The 17,172-nt window shown below is 48.4% G+C and overlaps 2 protein-coding genes across 3 annotated transcripts in view; one reads left to right on the forward strand and one right to left on the reverse strand.

Annotated features, from left to right (window-relative positions):
- The window catches only part of LOC135921113 (uncharacterized), a 203,144-nt gene that overhangs the window by 71,761 nt on the left and 114,211 nt on the right, over positions 1-17,172 (reverse strand). The gene's annotated exons all lie outside the window — the stretch shown is intronic.
- Positions 1,215-5,484, forward strand: LOC139046639 (uncharacterized). Its single transcript, XM_070533415.1, has 2 exons — positions 1,215-2,680; positions 3,742-5,484. Exons 1-2 carry the CDS (start codon positions 1,369-1,371, stop codon positions 5,310-5,312), a joined length of 2,883 nt encoding a protein of 960 aa, XP_070389516.1. The 5' UTR covers positions 1,215-1,368; the 3' UTR covers positions 5,313-5,484.

Here is a 17,172-nt window from a genome sequence, read left to right on the forward strand (position 1 = left end):
TTAATTAGCTACATTTCTCTATACGAGACCGCAGTTGAGCAGCGGAGCCATTCCTATTTAGTTACAAACAATGGAAATCTTCGTAATTACACTTTCTTTAGCTCCTCAGAATGGTGGGAGATGGAGAATTGTCATTCCTGGAGTGGTTCGGCTTCCAATTCAAGTAAATTACACACTTTCTGTATAAGTGTTTGCTACGTGTGCTTGAATGCCGAGTAATGAGGAAAATAAGTTGAAGCAAGTCCTAACAATGCCACAATAAATCTATCTTTTAGCACAAAAACAAACAAGCTTTACGAACTTTTACCTCCTAATGAATCGCTATCGGCAATCTATTAGATTAGTAATTATTCCCAGTAAAGTACAATATAATATTACGGCGTGTCCGCCGTAGTGGATGGGCGCAATTATTTCAGGAAAAAGCAGGCAAGAAAAGTTATGGTGGTTGCCACCAGGGAAAAGGCTGCTGTCAATGTAAATGAGTTCCGAGACGAAGGAATCACCCAAGTCAGCTGTTGTTGCTTCCCATTAACTGGTATTCATTTTCGAACACATTACCGCCTGTTATCGCGCACTATAGGGATACTCGACAATGTGCGGTAAAACGTGGCGCTATTTCCAAGTCACCGTGGACTAGCGCAGTGCACCTCTTTGTCGCAAGCCTCTCACTAAACCGAATAATTGATCACAGCTTGATTTCTGGACTAAATGTTAAGGACTTCACTAAAAGTAGGAGTTAGCTAATTTACTTACTACACTAAACGTTAAGAGTAAACCCTTATTAGAAGTTGCTCTAAATGCACTTCAACATTGCAACGAAGAAATGTGCGCGTGTGCTCGGAAGTGTTACGCGTAAAATATCGCGCTCTTCATAATTACTGCGGTGGAAGTACAGTCATTTATGGGTACGTATTGAAATAGGTGGAATTAATAAAGATTAGGAAAATAATAAACTGCTCAAGTCTGGCTTAGACAGAGAGACAAATTTACCTGTTTGCTAACCTCTCCTAAAATCAACACTTAGCGCTCCGTGACTACATGCCAATTCAATTCCAACACTGTTATAACTGCAGTGTTCTTATCATTTCGCAGTTGAAGTCTACAGCTACACGTGCCAATCTGGCTGCCTATCTTATGTTTGCTTACTTACTTTCCCTTCCCCTCCTTCCTTAACCTGTCTTTATATTCCGACGTACACTGCAAATAAACGCCCATTCTTCCAGCTTGTCAGCGTGTGTCTGCTTCGCCTGCGTCAAGCGCAGTGTCCGACCTACGATGTAACAGTGGCGACGAGAAACGGAAAGAAAAACCCCTGGCAAAACCTTGAAGCACAGGACGGCAGCTACGCTACGGAGCGACGACTCGACGATGGCACACCAGCAACTGCCCGACTTCGACGACGAAAGAGACAACTGGAAGGCCTATGTTATCAAGGCAGAGGCATACTTTGAGGCAACGGGCGTGAAGGAGTCGGCAAAGAAACGAGCGCTTTTGGTGGCAGCTTTAAGCACGCGCACCGTTCAAATATTAGCAGGACGAGTAGCGCCGAAGAAGCCGAATTCTTTGGAGTACGAAGACGTCGTGAAAGTCTTGGACGAGTTTTTTGATCCCAAGCGGCATGAGATTACCGAAAGCTTCCGCTTCTTCCACCGCTGCCAGCTTGACGGTGAGTCTGTTCAAGAATTCATTACGGAAATTCGTCGAATTGCGGACAACTACAATTTCGGTACCATGCTTGACCGAATGCTACGGGATAGAATTGTGTGCGGCATAAGATCGAATGCACTGCAGAAACAACTCCTGACAAAGAAAGATCTGTCCGTAGAGGAAGCTGAAACAATGGCACTGTCGGCTGAAGCTGCAGATAAGGACGCCAATAAAATGGCCGCAGACACGTCGGCGGTGCTTAAAATTAAGGCGCAGTCAGCCTCAACGAAAGAGGTACTGGCCGAATGTGGGCGTTGTGGCAGCATAAAGCACAACAGTAATGCCTGCCGTTGGAGTAATGCTCGTTGTTATCACTGCGGTCGACGTGGTCACCTAGCAGTAAAATGCGGGCACGAAGAAAGCGCAAGATCTCGAACTAGAGAAGGAGCCCGGGGATTCCGTGGCAGGGTACTGGTTGTTAAGGAAGGGGAGGCAGATGAAGACATAGAGGATAGCATGCACATCTGGACGCTTAAATCGACGCAGGAGGTAAATGTGAAACCCCCAATGCGATGTACCTTCACATGGGGAGGTGTGGACGTATCAATGATTGTCGATACGGGTTCCCCGGTCTGCGTCGTGTCCCGACAGCTTTTTGAGCAGCACAAAAACACTTGGCCTTCGCTACGGCCTTCACGTACTAAGTTATCATGCTACCTCGGAAAATTGCCAGTTTTTGGAGAGCTCGTCTTGCCGGTGTCGTACGACAGTACAACTGTGGAATGCACATTGGTGTTGCTAGATTGCCCCGGTCCATGTTTATGTGGTCGAGACCTAATTTCCCTTCTGAGCGACGCAGGCTCCCCTGTCCTCAGCCTCTCAGCCAAGCCGCTGACCACACAGCCATCTACCACCACGCAGGTCACTGCTGACGTGTTTGCCGAGTTTCCAGATGTTTTCAGCTCGGAGCTGGGCCTCATCAAAGGACCCGCGGCACACCTACAGCTGAAGGAGGGAGCCACGCCCAAGTTCTGTAAGGCCCGATCTATTCCCTTCGCTCTACGCGACAAGGTATCTGAAGAGCTTGACAGGCTCGTGGCATTAGGCATCTTGTCACCAGTGCCGCATTCCGAGTGGGCTACGCCCATTGTACCCGTCCTTAAAAAGGACGGCACCGTTAGAATTTGTGGCGACTTCAAAGTCACTTTAAATTCGGCATGCGAGCTGGAGCAGTACCCATTGCCGGTAATCAATGACATGTTCGCGTCCTTAAGCGGTGGAAAACATTTCAGCACACTAGATTTACGTGACGCATATAACCCAAGTCCCTCTCGATGAGGCATCGCGCCAGTTATGCGTGCTTAACACGCATAAAGGTCTTTTCTGCTACAACAGATTACCTTTCGGCATTGCCTCTGCGCCAGCCATTTTTCAACGCAGAATGGAAACAGTTCTACAAGGCTTATCAGGCGCGCAAGCTTATCTGGACGATGTCTTGGTGTCCGAAAGAGCAGGAAGTGACGACGTGCTAAAAGCCGTTCTACTGCGTTTCCGCGAGTATGGTGTTAAACTGCGCCTCGACAAATGCAAATTTCGGCAAGCATCCGTTACATATCTGGGCCATCGAATCGATCAGCAAGGGTTGCACCCAATAGAAAAGAATGTTGAAGCTATCACAGAAGCACCTAGCCCGAGAAATGTAGCTGAGCTTCGTTCTTTTCTTGGCATGATCACTTTCTACGAGAAGTTTTTGCCGAACATATCGTCTCTGCTCGCTCCACTGTATCGGCTGCTGGAAAAGAAGACATTGGCTCTGGGAACAAGAGCAACAAACGGCGTTCGATAAAGCAAAACGGTGTTTGAAGCAAGCAGGTGTCTTGGTTCACTTCGACCCTTCACAACCGCTGAAACTAGAGTGCGACGCATCGCAAAAATATATCGGCGCAGTGCTTTTTCACACGAAAGGGAACGTCAACAAGCCTATCGGATTTCGTTCAAGGACATTGTCGAAAGCAGAAAAAAATTATTCGCAACTTGAACGTGAAGCACTGGCCCTCGTATTTGGAGTAATGAAGTTTCGTGATTATCTTCTAGGCCGAGAATTCATCCTGGTCACAGATCATCAGCCGCTCCTGGGCCTGCTGAGACCGGATCGGCCCACTCCACCTCTGGCTGCTGCTCGCATACAGCGCTGGGCGCTGTATTTGGGAGGATTTCGCTACAAGTTACAGTATTCGCCAGGCAAGCAGCTCCTGAACTTGGACGCACTTAGTAGGTTGCCACAAGAAACATTGGAGCCAACCACGGAAGGGGAGCCACCTGACCACGTTCTGGCACTCGCATGTGTCCAGGAGGGACCGGTCTCGGTAGAAGAACTGCAGGCGCTGACAGCAGGTGACGCAGTACTTTCAAAGGTCGTGCAGTACACAAGAGACGGGTGGCCTCCAAGCTCTAAAGCATTAGAACGAAGCTTACTCCCCTTTTACGACCGCAAACAGGAACTGTCATTGGCCCACCGCTTGCTGTATTGGGGCCATAGAGTTGTCATTCCCGTTAACGCGCAACATAGCATGTTGCACATGTTGCACGAGACACATCAAGGATCATCGGCGATGAAATCAATCGCTCGGTCAGCTTTTTGGTGGCCAGGAATGGACCACGACATAGAACAACTGTCAGCGGGGTGCACAAGCTGCATCCAAAATCGACCAATGCCGGCATCTGCTCCGCCAGTTAACTGGCCGACCTGCCAGGAGAACTGGTCAAGAGTGCATCTAGATTTCGCGGGGCCACTCAAAGGAAACATGACCCTTGTTCTCGTAGATGCTCACAGTAAATGGATTGAGGCCGTACCAATGAAACAGGCGACCACTTCTTCGACTATTACTTGCCTGCGCAGCCTCTTTAGCAGGTTCGGCATCCCTCGCACCATTGTTTCAGATAAGGGGACGCAGTTCACTAGCCAAGAATTTGCTGATTTCGCGAAAAACAATAACATAACCCACCTGCGCACGGCTGCGTTTCATCCACAGTCGAATGGCCTAGCAGAGAGAGCCGTCCGAACTTTTAAAGATGGGCTGAAGAAGATGAACCAGGGCAGATTAGAAGATTGCCTTTGCAGACTACTTTTCAACTACCGGAGAACACCCCTTGCATCGGGCAAATCTCCTTCGGAACTTCTTCTTGGCTACCAAATCCGGTCCCGCCTCGACACATGTCTTCCTCCTTTGGTTGCAGAAAGATCGGGAACATCGGATGACTGGACTCTTGCACCAGACACAAATGTTTACGTCCGTAACTTTGGTAAAGGTGATACGTGGAAAACGGGCACGGTAAAGTCAGCAGACGGAGCTAGGATGGTGACAGTGGAAACGCCTGAGGGCCTCGTTCGGCGACACATTGATCAAGTTCACACAAGGAAAGACCCAACAGCTACCAAAGGCCACAAGGAGAGTGAAAGCTCGTCCATCTCGAGAACCCCGGAAGAAACTTTGGGAGCAAAGCCAAAGGCAACAGCCGACACTCGTGAAACGTCACCACCACAGCGTCAGTCATCACCCCTACCCCTGGGCCCACAAGAGACAAACGGTGAACCTACAGTGGCCACGGAACTCCGGCGCTCAACACGAGAGCGCAGACCTGTGCAGCGTCTTCAGTATTATTGATGGAGAAATGTTATAACTGCAGTGTTCTTATCATTTCGCAGTTGAAGTCTACAGCTACACGTGCCAATCTGGTTGCCTATCTTATGTTTGCTTACTTACTTTCCCTTCCCCTCCTTCCTTAACCTGTCTTTATATTCCGATGTACACTGCAAATAAACGCCCATTCTTCCAGCTTGTCAGCGTGTGTCTGCTTCGCCTGCGTCAAGCGCAGTGTCCGACCTACGATGTAACAAACACCATTCCTGAATATCGGACTGCCACTCCATCTAACAGACTATTTAACAGATAGATCCATCTCCATCTAACAGGTCTATTTCGGGTGTTTGAAAATGTGGAATGATTCCGCAACTATTACAACTGCGAAACTGTGGAAGGTGCATTCACAATGCACAACGAATTTTTGTTTGCCGACGTTATTTGAATAGTCCGCGGAAATTTGGAGGTGTCACCGCCATCATGGTCCTATATTTCTGGCTTATTCTGACGCGTTGTTTTCACGTCCTTTCAGCCAAGCTTCCGCAACGTGCACAGGAAAACTTAAGACACTGCCCCTTATTCGGACTTCTGACTCAATCTTGCTCATCCGATAGAAACTGTGCAGGAAACCAAGGCTACCAGCGCAGTGTTGCCTTTACTGATGAGTGGTATCATGTTGTCGTGATAAATTCACCCAATGAGCACTTACGAAAGAAAGTTCAATGAGCCTGCAGGGCTGAATTCAACCTATAGTGCTCAATCTCTCTCCCTCTGGGATAACGGAAAAATATTTCAATCTGTTTTATGCGCAGGCGCAACTGGCCCGCTCGTGAAATCGGTGGTGTTTGTGTGAAGCCGCGAAGCAAGCGAAGCGAGCCTCCCATGCTGGCTCGGGTTTGTCTGGAAATTTCGTCGGCACACTTAATTAGCACTATACGGGCAACGACAACGCAGAAATTTAAGGATAAAAGTCGTACAGTGTCCTTCATACTCTTTAAATTAACACTTTGAACACAAAGTCTGACACGCATATGCCTGAAATTGCACTGCTGAAATGTTGGCTACTTACGGGTAACGAAAAAAATGTACGAAGAACCAATCCCGCTTACTATTTAAGAATCTGTTATGGGTCCGCACCGTGCTCTACTAGTCACTAGAAAAAATTTCATAGTACCGCATTCGTTTTCCCCGCGCCGCCGACGTGTTCATTGGCCAAACCGTACCACGTGACTTTGGGATGCCATATACCTTCCAAGCACCGCGCGGGCCGGCTGAGTTAGAACGCAAGCAGCGCAGGTTTCTTACGTTTTTTTGTGTTCCGATTGTCGCGCTCGCGTTTGACTGCAAGGAAATCATGCCTGGATGCTGCGCCTTCGGAAGCAGCAACCGAACTGATTCTGGAAAGACTTTTTTTCTAGATTCCGACCGGGAAAAGGGCCGAGAGCGTCGTTCTGCGCGGTTACGCAGAATCGGCCGGGAGAACTTCAAGCCTACAAAAAACACCCGCGTGTGCTAGGATAAGTAAACCTTGCTTGTGCTTTTCGGCACTGTTTTAGAAGATATTTAGCGAATTGCACGCGATGTTAGGGATGCTAGGAAAATAAGAGTTCATTGCAGGGATCGATGGCGTCTTGCACACTTGAAGCGTGTACACGTGTATGCGTTTGTTGCTCAACACACGCGGTTATTCCGTGCTCGTGGCACGCGAGGCACACTTGTCGCGCGGGAATTCCGCGTCCTCACGTGCACCAGGTACTCGCATGATTTCTCCGCGCACTGAGAGCGCTCTCGCCTCGAGTCACTCGACCCATATGGCACTTGTTTTTCGCAGATCGTGACGATCGCAGTAAATAAAAATATGGTCAATGCGAGGCCCATGATACTTCCTTTTTTCCACTTATCCTTTGCTCATTTATACATACGCATTTCGAGATTCAAACCAGTGGCCAGGTGATATTCACAGCACATGCTTCAAATTTTGAGCTTGTAAGCCGAGCATATGCAATGAACTGAAGTCAGCATACATATTATGTTTTATGTTAAAATGCCACGGTGCATACCCAAATAATGTTGTGCTTGATGCATAACAAGAAATACAAAACAACAGAACACCCAGTAGCTTTAGTTTCACTCTGTCACTATGCATGTTAAACAAACCCCTCTAAAAGCACAAGAATTTTACACATCGCCTATGTAACTTAGCAACCATTATCTCCGGGCATAAAGTATTTGTACATCAGTAAACACTCAACCCGATGTGTCACCGAATATCAAGCTCTTCCAACACGGCGGCCTTCCCGCGACGCAGTCGGCTTGGAAGGTATATGGCGGTGGCCGCTCAGTGTTGCCAGTCAAATCCCGACATTTGCGGTGCTATGTAATTTTTTCCAGTGACTCTATGCCGTACCCATACGCGGCAGCCAACCGGTACTTCGAGCAGCACTTCGTCGAGCAACGCGTTCGGAACACCGTGCAGCGCCTGCCTCTGATCGCAGATGCTGCGACCAGAGGCGTCTCGACGAAGGCGTCTCAAAGCGCTAGCTGTCACGGGGAAAGAATGCGAGAACTCTAACCTTGCCACCATGCGGTACTGAACGGTGCTACCCTGCCAGGAGTACGACCACACTGTTACACGCGGTCGCGCGGGCTCTATTTTTGTTTCGTTATGTCTCGTATAGTGGACGATAGAACACTGGACTTTTGTTAACGGAGGTTAACTGGGTTTATTAAGCATGGAGTACACAGGAATGGGTGTGGTTACATGGAGGCACAGAGAGCAGAGTGTCTTGAGACGGGGCGGCGGGCGACCAGCAGGAGAGGAGCGGGAGAACCAGACGCAACTTGATATGTCGTCTGCTCAGAGTTCATAGAGAGAGAGAGGCGATTCTTGATGATGGGTAGGAAAGCTTGGGGTAAAGTGCAGGGCAGTAACTGTCTCTCAGCAGAGGACACCTGAACCGCGCTGCACAGGGGGTAGGGAATGAAAGTAGAGGGAGAGAAAGAGCACCGGGAACAGCAGCACCCCGCGGAAATGCGATGGAGCTAAAGGCGGTCGGCGAGGCCGACAGCCTCGGCGAATGTTAGGAGCGCACGTAGTAGTGTCCTGTGTCGTGAAGGGCAGCCCGAGGGGTGCAGGAGTTCAGTCACGGTGTCGCACGGCAGGCCGTGCCCACGGTAAACACGGGCAAGGGACGCGCGCGCGAGCGAAAAGTTGGGGCACTCACATAGCAGGTGCTGGAGTCACAGAACACCTATACAAACTTATGGCGTTTTTCACTGGTCGATTCGGAGCAGGTTTTTTTGCTCCGCGGCAGCGAATCCGAATTTCACTGGTCGATCTGGAGCGGGTTCGCGCGTTCCACTGGTCGTTTCGGATCAACTCGCTCCGCGCCGGATCGCTCTCACTTGCTCCGCCGCCGAGACGCGGATTCGGGCGGAAATAGAACGTGTCACATGGCCTCACTTCCGTCTTCAAGCGAAATCGGTACCCGGTCGGTACGCACAACATTGTGTTGGGCATAGTTTGCGGAACCGGTTTGTGTCACGTGCACGCAGACTTCCTGTGTGATCTCCCGCGGAGCGTTCGTGCGCTCCACTGGCAGACTCGGATTGGTGAAAGCCGAGCGCTCGCTCGAGGATTCAGGCGGCTGCTCCAGATCGACCAGTGAAAAACGCCTTTAGAGAAGGGAAACTGTACCTTCCACAGTGCTACGGAAATAAGCGTAGCGGTGGCGTCGTGAACTAAAGTATGCGACCACCAGTGGCGCTGTACAACAGGAAACGGAAACGGGGTTTTGCACCCGCTTTACCAGGTGTTCTGTGGCTTTACTGGGTTTCTGGCTGCTGCGCCTCGATCGTGCTCCCGCCAGTTTGGTTGCTGTGTGGCAAACGTAGCGCCTATGTGTTTATGTAGGCGCTACGTTTGCCACACAGCAACCAAACTGGCGGGAGCGCGATCGAGGCGCAGCAGAATACATGTAGCGCTGAGTCATATCGAGTTAAGGCACACTCTGAACTGACTTTTAAGGGCATCCCGAGCGGTTTTTCGTTTATTACGCCGCCGTTACCCCGAGTTGTGCCGCCGCGCTGCAGCTGTTGCATTTCGTGTAGGGCTACTGACAGAATGCGGTTTCCAGGTGGCACGATGGCCTCGACTGGAATAAACGCACATGACATCAACGATTGAGTAAGCCTGAAAATATTTTATTTGCATTTTACAAGTACAAACAGAAAGCACACGTCCACGCATCCACACAAACGCGGTTACATAGTCAAGAACATAATCAAGAAATGGCTCATTAATAAGGGTAGCACAAACGCACAAGAAAGAAGACCGAAGCTACAAAACGTACGGTCGGCTGCTAAGCATAATAACTTCCCTGTCACCGCGTGTCACTTTTATACAGCATGTTTACTGCACTACCAGGTAGGGTAGTTTGGCCGAAAGAACGCAACAGCTTACGGCCGTCAGCTGCCTCTTCCTTACGGGTGTCATATATAATTATCCTAATCTCCGCATCAACGTCGTGCAAGTCCGCATACAGGCATCTGTATCTGAACCATATGTGCCAGTTTAATACATGTGTAGTGAAATTATGATAACCATTGCGTCTTATCAAACGTATTGGTGTTGCAAATGCGCATTACAGCTGACGGAACGACATACTGTAAGTGAAGCACAAGAGAACAAGAACAAAAGGAGGGTACAACACTTGAAGAAATGAAGAATTAGTAGGCGTACAGCAAACAAGCGATGACGGAGAACACAATGATGCATCGGGTGTTCTGTGACATCGGTTTGCGTACTCACGGTGTTATGGAGATCAACGGCATAAAAACGTACCTTCAAGCGCACTCCCTCAACCTCCGCCGCATTCATTATGATAATCAACGCCTAAACAAAATGAGGCACTATTTTTTGCCAAGAGTAGACCTCTTTACAGCAAGTCAATGTAATGACTCGCAGACGAAACCAGCATGCTTTCGAAAATGTTTTACCGGTTTTACCGCCGCAGTATTCGAACGCCAACGGCCAGGAAACACATCAATACCAATAGGCTGTCGGCTGCCGGTGGTTAATCAAGTACAAAAACCTTGACGCTATGACTAAAAAGCAGCTTCAACAATCAAATTAAAAAAAATCAACTGCCTATTTGCCTGAGGTAACAAGACAACCTTAGACGCCTCGATTGTTTATGTCAATGGTTTGTGTAAAGTAAAAAATTCAGCATGTTCAGCGCCCCTAGCAGAGAAAGCACAAACTAAAGTATTCGACCAAATTACAGTAGCTCCACTTGCGCGCTTACGCTGAAACGCGCCTCGATTGATTTTTCGCCCTCTGTGGCCATTTGTTGAACTTGAGAGTGTACGGGGCCTGCTGGAGTCTCGAGTTCGTAGAGATGGAGGGCTGTCACGACGGTGCGAGCGGAGGTTTCAGAAGGGGCGCGTGGCCAGCACGTGCAGGATGGTGGCGCCATCTCTTGAGCCTTCTTGTAACATCTTTCCTTTTTTGGTGATAACCTTTCAACCGACGACAAAATCGTCGAACCTCTTGGGAAGTCTTGTGTTTCTTTGAGGTCTGATGGTGGTGCGGTTTGCCTGATTTGTCACGCTGGTATCCTCTTCTGGTTGCGGTTTAGTGTCGGGCTGTTCTTGTTGGCTTTTGTCGGCAGTCGCGGAAGGTCTTGGTCTGATAAATACTCGGTTCCTTCGCAGCACGCTTTCACCAACTTCAACTTCATACGACCTTTCGTCAGTTCTCTAGTTATTGTTCCTTTGACCCATGTCCTGCCTTTCAGTGGTCGAACTATGACACCTTGACCTTCGCTTAGGCTCGGCAAATCCTTGGCTTGTCTGCTGTAGTACAGCGTTGCTTTTTGTCTTTTCGCCTTTCTTTTCTCGCTCACGTCGACTGCTTTAGGTTGCAGTAGCTCCGATGGTGTTGGCAAAGTCGTTCTTGTGCGGCGACTCATGAGTAATTGCAGTCGACTATCGTCGAGTCCATGCAGCGGAGTGTTTCTGCAATCAAGAAACGCCATTTGTGGATCTGAGTGGCTGTCTTCTGCTTTCTTGAGCAGCATTTTCGCCGCTTTTATGGATGATTCAGCCATTGCATTGGAACCCGGGTATCCTGGGCTTGACGTTTTATGTTCGAAGTTCCAGCTTTTCGAAAAGTTGTCGAATTCCTCGCTAGTGAATTGTGGTCCGTTATCACTTATCAGGATTCTTGGTATTCCGTGTCTTGCAAAGTGAGACATTAGTTTGAGTATTACTTGAGTGGAGCTCATTGATCTCAGTTGGTCCACTTCCCAAAAGTCGCTGTAGTAATCCACTGTGATGAAGAACTTATTTCCGTTCAATTCCAAAATTTCGCATCCAACTTGCTCCCATGGATAGCTGGGTTCTGGGTGAGGAAAGAGGGTTTCTCGTTGCTGGGAGTGTGCGTGCTCTTGACACACTTCGCACCCTGCGATGAGGTATTTTAATTCTGGATTCATCCCTGGCCAAAAGACACATTCATGAGCGCGCCTTAGACAGCTCTCAATCCCAAGATGTGATGAGTGAAGCGTTGCTTTGATCTCACCTCTCAGAGAAACTGGTACAATTAGACGTAATCCCTTGAAAATGAGGTTGTCTTCAACTATAAGCTCATCTCTGTATGTGAATTACATGCGCGTGTCTTGGGGTAGTTGACGCTTATCTTGTGGCCAACCTGACAAAATGATGGCTTTCAACCTTTGCATAGGTTCATCTCTCTCAGTCGCAGACCGAATCTTTTCCAGGGTTTCTTTTCTCACAGGAAGGTAGTGCAAGGCGTTCATGTTTTCAAGTTCTTGTTCATTGCTTTCGTTGGGAAGGAACGCACGTGACATCGCATCAGCCAAAAGTAATTCTTTGCCTGGTTTGTGCTCGATGACAATGTTGTATGTTTGCGTCTGAAGAATCATGCCTTGTAGTCGTCTTGGAACTTGATCCAATCGTTTCCTGAGGATCGCTTGTAGTGGCTTGTGATCGCTGATGATCTTTGTTTCTCTTCCGAATGTGTACTGGTGGAACTTGTTTAGTGCGAAGACGATAGCCAACACTTCCTTTTCAATTTGTGCATAGCGGCTTGCTGTCGGTGTAAGTGCTTTGCTGGCGAACGAGATTGGCTGTCCGTCTTGAAGAAGAGCTGCTCCGAGTCCAAGATCGCTTGCATCACACTGAATTTCCTACTGCTTTCGTGAGTCGAAGTAGGCCAGAATTCGAGCTCTTGTCACAGCATCTTTTGCCTTTTGAAATGCTTCTTCTTGCGTTTTTCCCCAGTGCCATGGTGTATCCTTGACAGTGAGCTTTCTCAATGGCTCTAATACAGGCAAAATTTTCGGCAAGAATCTGGAGAGATAGTTGATCATTCAGCAGAAGCGTTGTGTTCCCTGGACGTCGACTGGCTTTGGCATTTGTTCAATTGCCTTGACTTTATTTTGGTCAACTTTTAGTCCTTCTTTTGTCAGCACGTGTCCCAGGAAGACAGTTCATGAGGCTCTGAGCTGAGTTTTTTCTTTGTTGAGACGAATTCCGATTTGTCGGCATCTCTGGAGTAGACTCTCTAATTTCTTGTCATGATCTTCGACAGCATCTTTTTCATTTTCGTCCACTCCAAAGACAAGAATGTCGTCTGCAACGCAGAGAACTCCGCTAAGTCCTTCAAATGCCACTTGAAGTCTTTTCTGAAAAATTTCGCTGCTTACCGCGTGTCCAAACGGCAGGCGGAGCCATATAAAACGACCTTTTGGTGTTTGAAATGTGGTCATAAAGCTTGACTCATCGAGAGAACATTGCCAGTAGCCTTCCCGCAAGTCTAGTATTGAGAAGATTTTTGCTTTGGCAAGATCGGGTAGGACATCATCAAGGATGGGCAATGTGTGACGTTCTCGTTCGAGAGCCTCGTTCAGCGCTTGTGCGTCAATGCATATTCGCATTTCACCATTTTTTTCTTGGTTGCCACAACCAATCTGCTCACCCACTGCGTTGGCTCTTCTACACTTTTAATAACACCTCTTTTCTCCAGGCTTGCCAATGTTTGTTCTAACTGCGGTTTAATGCTGACAGGCACTCTGCAACTTGTTATCGCTTTCGGAAGCGTATCTGGCTTGGTCACTAAGTGTACTTTCCCCGGGAGTGTTTTTAGAGTGTCACCAAAAACATCTGGGTATTTTTCCACTATGCGATGAGTGAAATTTTGTTCTGGAATTTCGTCGATTCCAGCCACAAGGTTATAGTCTATAGATATCAGACCCATTCTCTCAGCTGTCGATCTTCCGATGAGAGGAGTGAAGTCATCTTTAACCACTATGAATTTCACAGAATGTCTCTGTCCGTTTGCGGTTGTAACATTTAGTTGCGCCTTGCCTGAACAGTGAACTTTGCTTCCATTCCATGTTCGCAGTGTTGTCGTGCACGGTTGTATTTGCTGTTGCTTGACGTGTCTAGCCGGAATGACGTCAACAGCTGCACCGCTGTCCACTTGAAACTTTACTTCTGTTCCGTTCACTCTCAGAAATGTGTGAACTGAGCTTGGTATGTGGCTTTGAACTGCCAGTATGTTTTCATCCTCGCTATCTACTGCCAGGCCAGCAATTACCTTGCTGCTTTTACAAACTGCCGCGAAGTGATTTCGTTTTTCGCACTTGCTGCATGTTTCCTTCCAAGCTGGGCATGTTTCTCTTTTGCGCTCGTGGCTACCACCGCAATACCTGCATTTTGGTTCCTTAGCTTTTTGTGGTTTTCCTTTCACGCTTCTCGAGTTGGCATTTGTGCGATGGACGACTTTCTTCACTGCGTGCACGGCCTCGCTGCTTGATGGAGTACCCTCTTTATATGCCTTCATTTGAATTTTCATGGCTTCGTGTGCTCGACACACCTTTTCAACCTTCTCTAGGGTCGGATCGTCTAACTTGAGAATGTCTGCACGGGCCTTTTCGTCATAGATACCACAGACGATCTGGTCGCAGATCATTTTTTCTCTTTCGTTTCCGAATCCACAATCGCGTGCCTTGAGCTTCAAATCTGTTACGAAGCTGTCAAACTGCTCTTCCTCCCGTTGCATGCGAGTTGGGAAGACGTATCGCGAGTACAGCTCGTTGCGCTTCGGTAAGAAATGCGCGTCGAGGAGGCCGATGACATATGCGTAGTTAAATTCTGGGTTTGGTCTTTCCTCAGTCGATCCCCCGAAGTCCAAAGTGTTGTAGATATCAAGCAGTGAAGAATCACCTCCGTTAGCAAAAGTCGAGTGTTCTATCGTCCACTATACGAGACATAACGAAACATGGTGTCAGAAGTGGGCTCGAATCCCACTTTTGACACCATGTTTCGTTATGTCTCGTATAGTGGACGATAGAACACTGGACTTTTGTTAACGGAGGTTAACTGGGTTTATTAAGCATGAAGTACACAGGAATGGGTGTGGTCACGTGGAGATACAGAGAGTAGAGTGTCTTGAGACGGGGCGGCGGCCGACCAGCAGGAGAGGAGCGGGAGAGCCAGACGCAACTTGATATGTCGTCTGCTCAGAGTTCACAGAGGAGGAGGGCTGCCGCGACGGTGGGGGCGGAGGTTTCAGAAGGGGCGCGTGGCCAGCACGTGCTACAGTCCCTCAATCATTTAAAAGTACCGCCAGGCTTTGATCCAGCCGACAACGCCTGCGATAGGCTGATCGGTGACATGTGACCTTGCTCCGCCCCTTTGCCGCCATGAAAGTTCCTGCGCGCCGGGCGAAGAGCGCGCGTTTCGCCTGTTGTGCTTTGCACATCGCTGCGATAATTTCGTTCCGGGAGGTCCGAAATGCCTTGTTGCAGTGCGGTTGGGTGCCGAAACCAGACGAAGGATGGCAAGAAGTTATTTTGCATCGCGCGCGGCAACCATAACCTAACCAGACGAAAACTATGGTTACACACAATTGCACGGACGGACTTTGAACCGTCGGTAACAGCACGACTATGCGAGGCAAGTAACATACAACGATACAAAGGTGCCATAGAAAGTATACACGTGCGTGTGTCGAGCGGTGATAGTATTTCACTCGCGTGCATGAATGTTGAGGGCCGAAGTTTGTGGAGATTATTTATTTTAGTTCGCTGTGAGCGCGCTGAATAGATCGGCATAACCTAGGATGCGAAGGACCGAAATGCCTTGTTGCTGTGCGGATGGGTGCCGAGATCAGACGGAGGACGACAAGAAGTAATTTTGCATCCCGCGCAGCAAACAAAACCTAACCAGAAGGTAATTCTGGTTGCATAGAAATGGACGGAAAGACTGAACCGTCGGTAACTGCACGACTATGCGAGGAAAGTAACGTAGAGCGATACGAAGGTGCGAGAGAAAGTATACACCTGTGTGTGCAGAGCTGCAGTATTATTTCATTCGCGCGCATGAATGTTGACAGCCGAAGTTTGTGGAGATTACTGATTTTAGTGCATTACGAGCCCGTTGACTTAGCAAGTGCAGTATGACCTAGCATACAAGCAAATAGTGGGGCAGAAACGCATTAACTCGCTGACAAATATCCGCATTGCGTTACGTGCGATAAAAAATAAAATTCAGCAGCAAATTCTACTTTTACACTTTCCTGTGTTTGTGTGCGCGTTGTTGACTGCGCTTTACAACATGTCCAAAATGTAATTTCCAATATCCTAATAGTATTTTGTGCATTGCATATGTGAATATATATATTGCTAAGTGCCTGCATTACTCTGTTTTTAAAAACGAATACTGCATAGCCACAGCTACTGGCCGTCAAATAATAAAGCGCAATACAGAATGTCAAAGTACATTACATACAGCTGCGAGCTCGTTCCTTCCAAGTTTCCCTCACACTCGAAGATGTTTCAGTAATCGGCAATGCTATTTACTGATGAAAAACACACAACTGCAAATGAACATAAGAAAAATGCCACAAGCGATACGCGGATTGCCAGCAAAACACAGTGCAGTAATAGCTGGGTCAATCCGCGTGCGTTTCGTATAAGGGCCCTCTAATTCTTACGGGGATTTAGCGTTGCACGGAGGCGAAAAGGGATAAACACAACAATGCACGTCATGATTCGAGTTTACGCGGCGACGTCGCACGGTTCACGAGAACGGTCAACCGCATTCACACACGCGCACACACTACGCTCGATGTTGGTGTGCCGCGAGATCAGATCGCGCTGGCAGTCCGAACACGATCGAGGAGACACGCTGACATGATCCATACCACCTCTTCATCATGTCACGACAGTTGCACTGGTTCGTAGCATTGAACCACAAGACACAGCAGTCGTCGTGTAATCGCTACACGACAGACACACTCAGCGACAAGAAGACTGTTGGCGCATTCGTTTCCACAAACACACAGGATGTTGTTTAGTTGCCGTGAGGGTCGCGCGCTTGGAGAATCGCACGTTTGAGCGACGTTATGCCGAAAGTTTTCCGGTCCAAGCGACTGTCAGCCTTAATTTTTACACGACTTCTTCGTTCAATGCAACCGCTATGTGTACGCAGCACACTTACATGCAAAATATTTCACAGAGCATACGGGATTAAGCGTAAGCAATCACCAAGGCTCGCACGGCGATTGAGCGCAAACGAACGAAATGTAAACACGCGGAATCGAGGCGATCAAGCCCTCATTACACTCTCTTGAGCTATTTTCTTGGAGCACTTATTTGAAAATAAAGGTCTAAATTTAGCAGTTCGGGTCCCTCTTTCGTTTTTCGCCACAGTCAGGCACCAGAAAGTTTTATTTCCGCGCGTATGCAGATATTTTTTCACCTCACGAATGCCGCGGCGCCGCGGTTTAGCGTGGGCGCCGTCTGCTACAGGAACTTCCTAGGTGGCGCGCGTGGCAGATGGCGCTTAAAACCCC

Source organism: Dermacentor albipictus, chromosome 2 (genome assembly GCF_038994185.2).
Source record: "Dermacentor albipictus isolate Rhodes 1998 colony chromosome 2, USDA_Dalb.pri_finalv2, whole genome shotgun sequence".
NCBI classification, from domain to species: Eukaryota; Metazoa; Arthropoda; class Arachnida; order Ixodida; family Ixodidae; genus Dermacentor; species Dermacentor albipictus.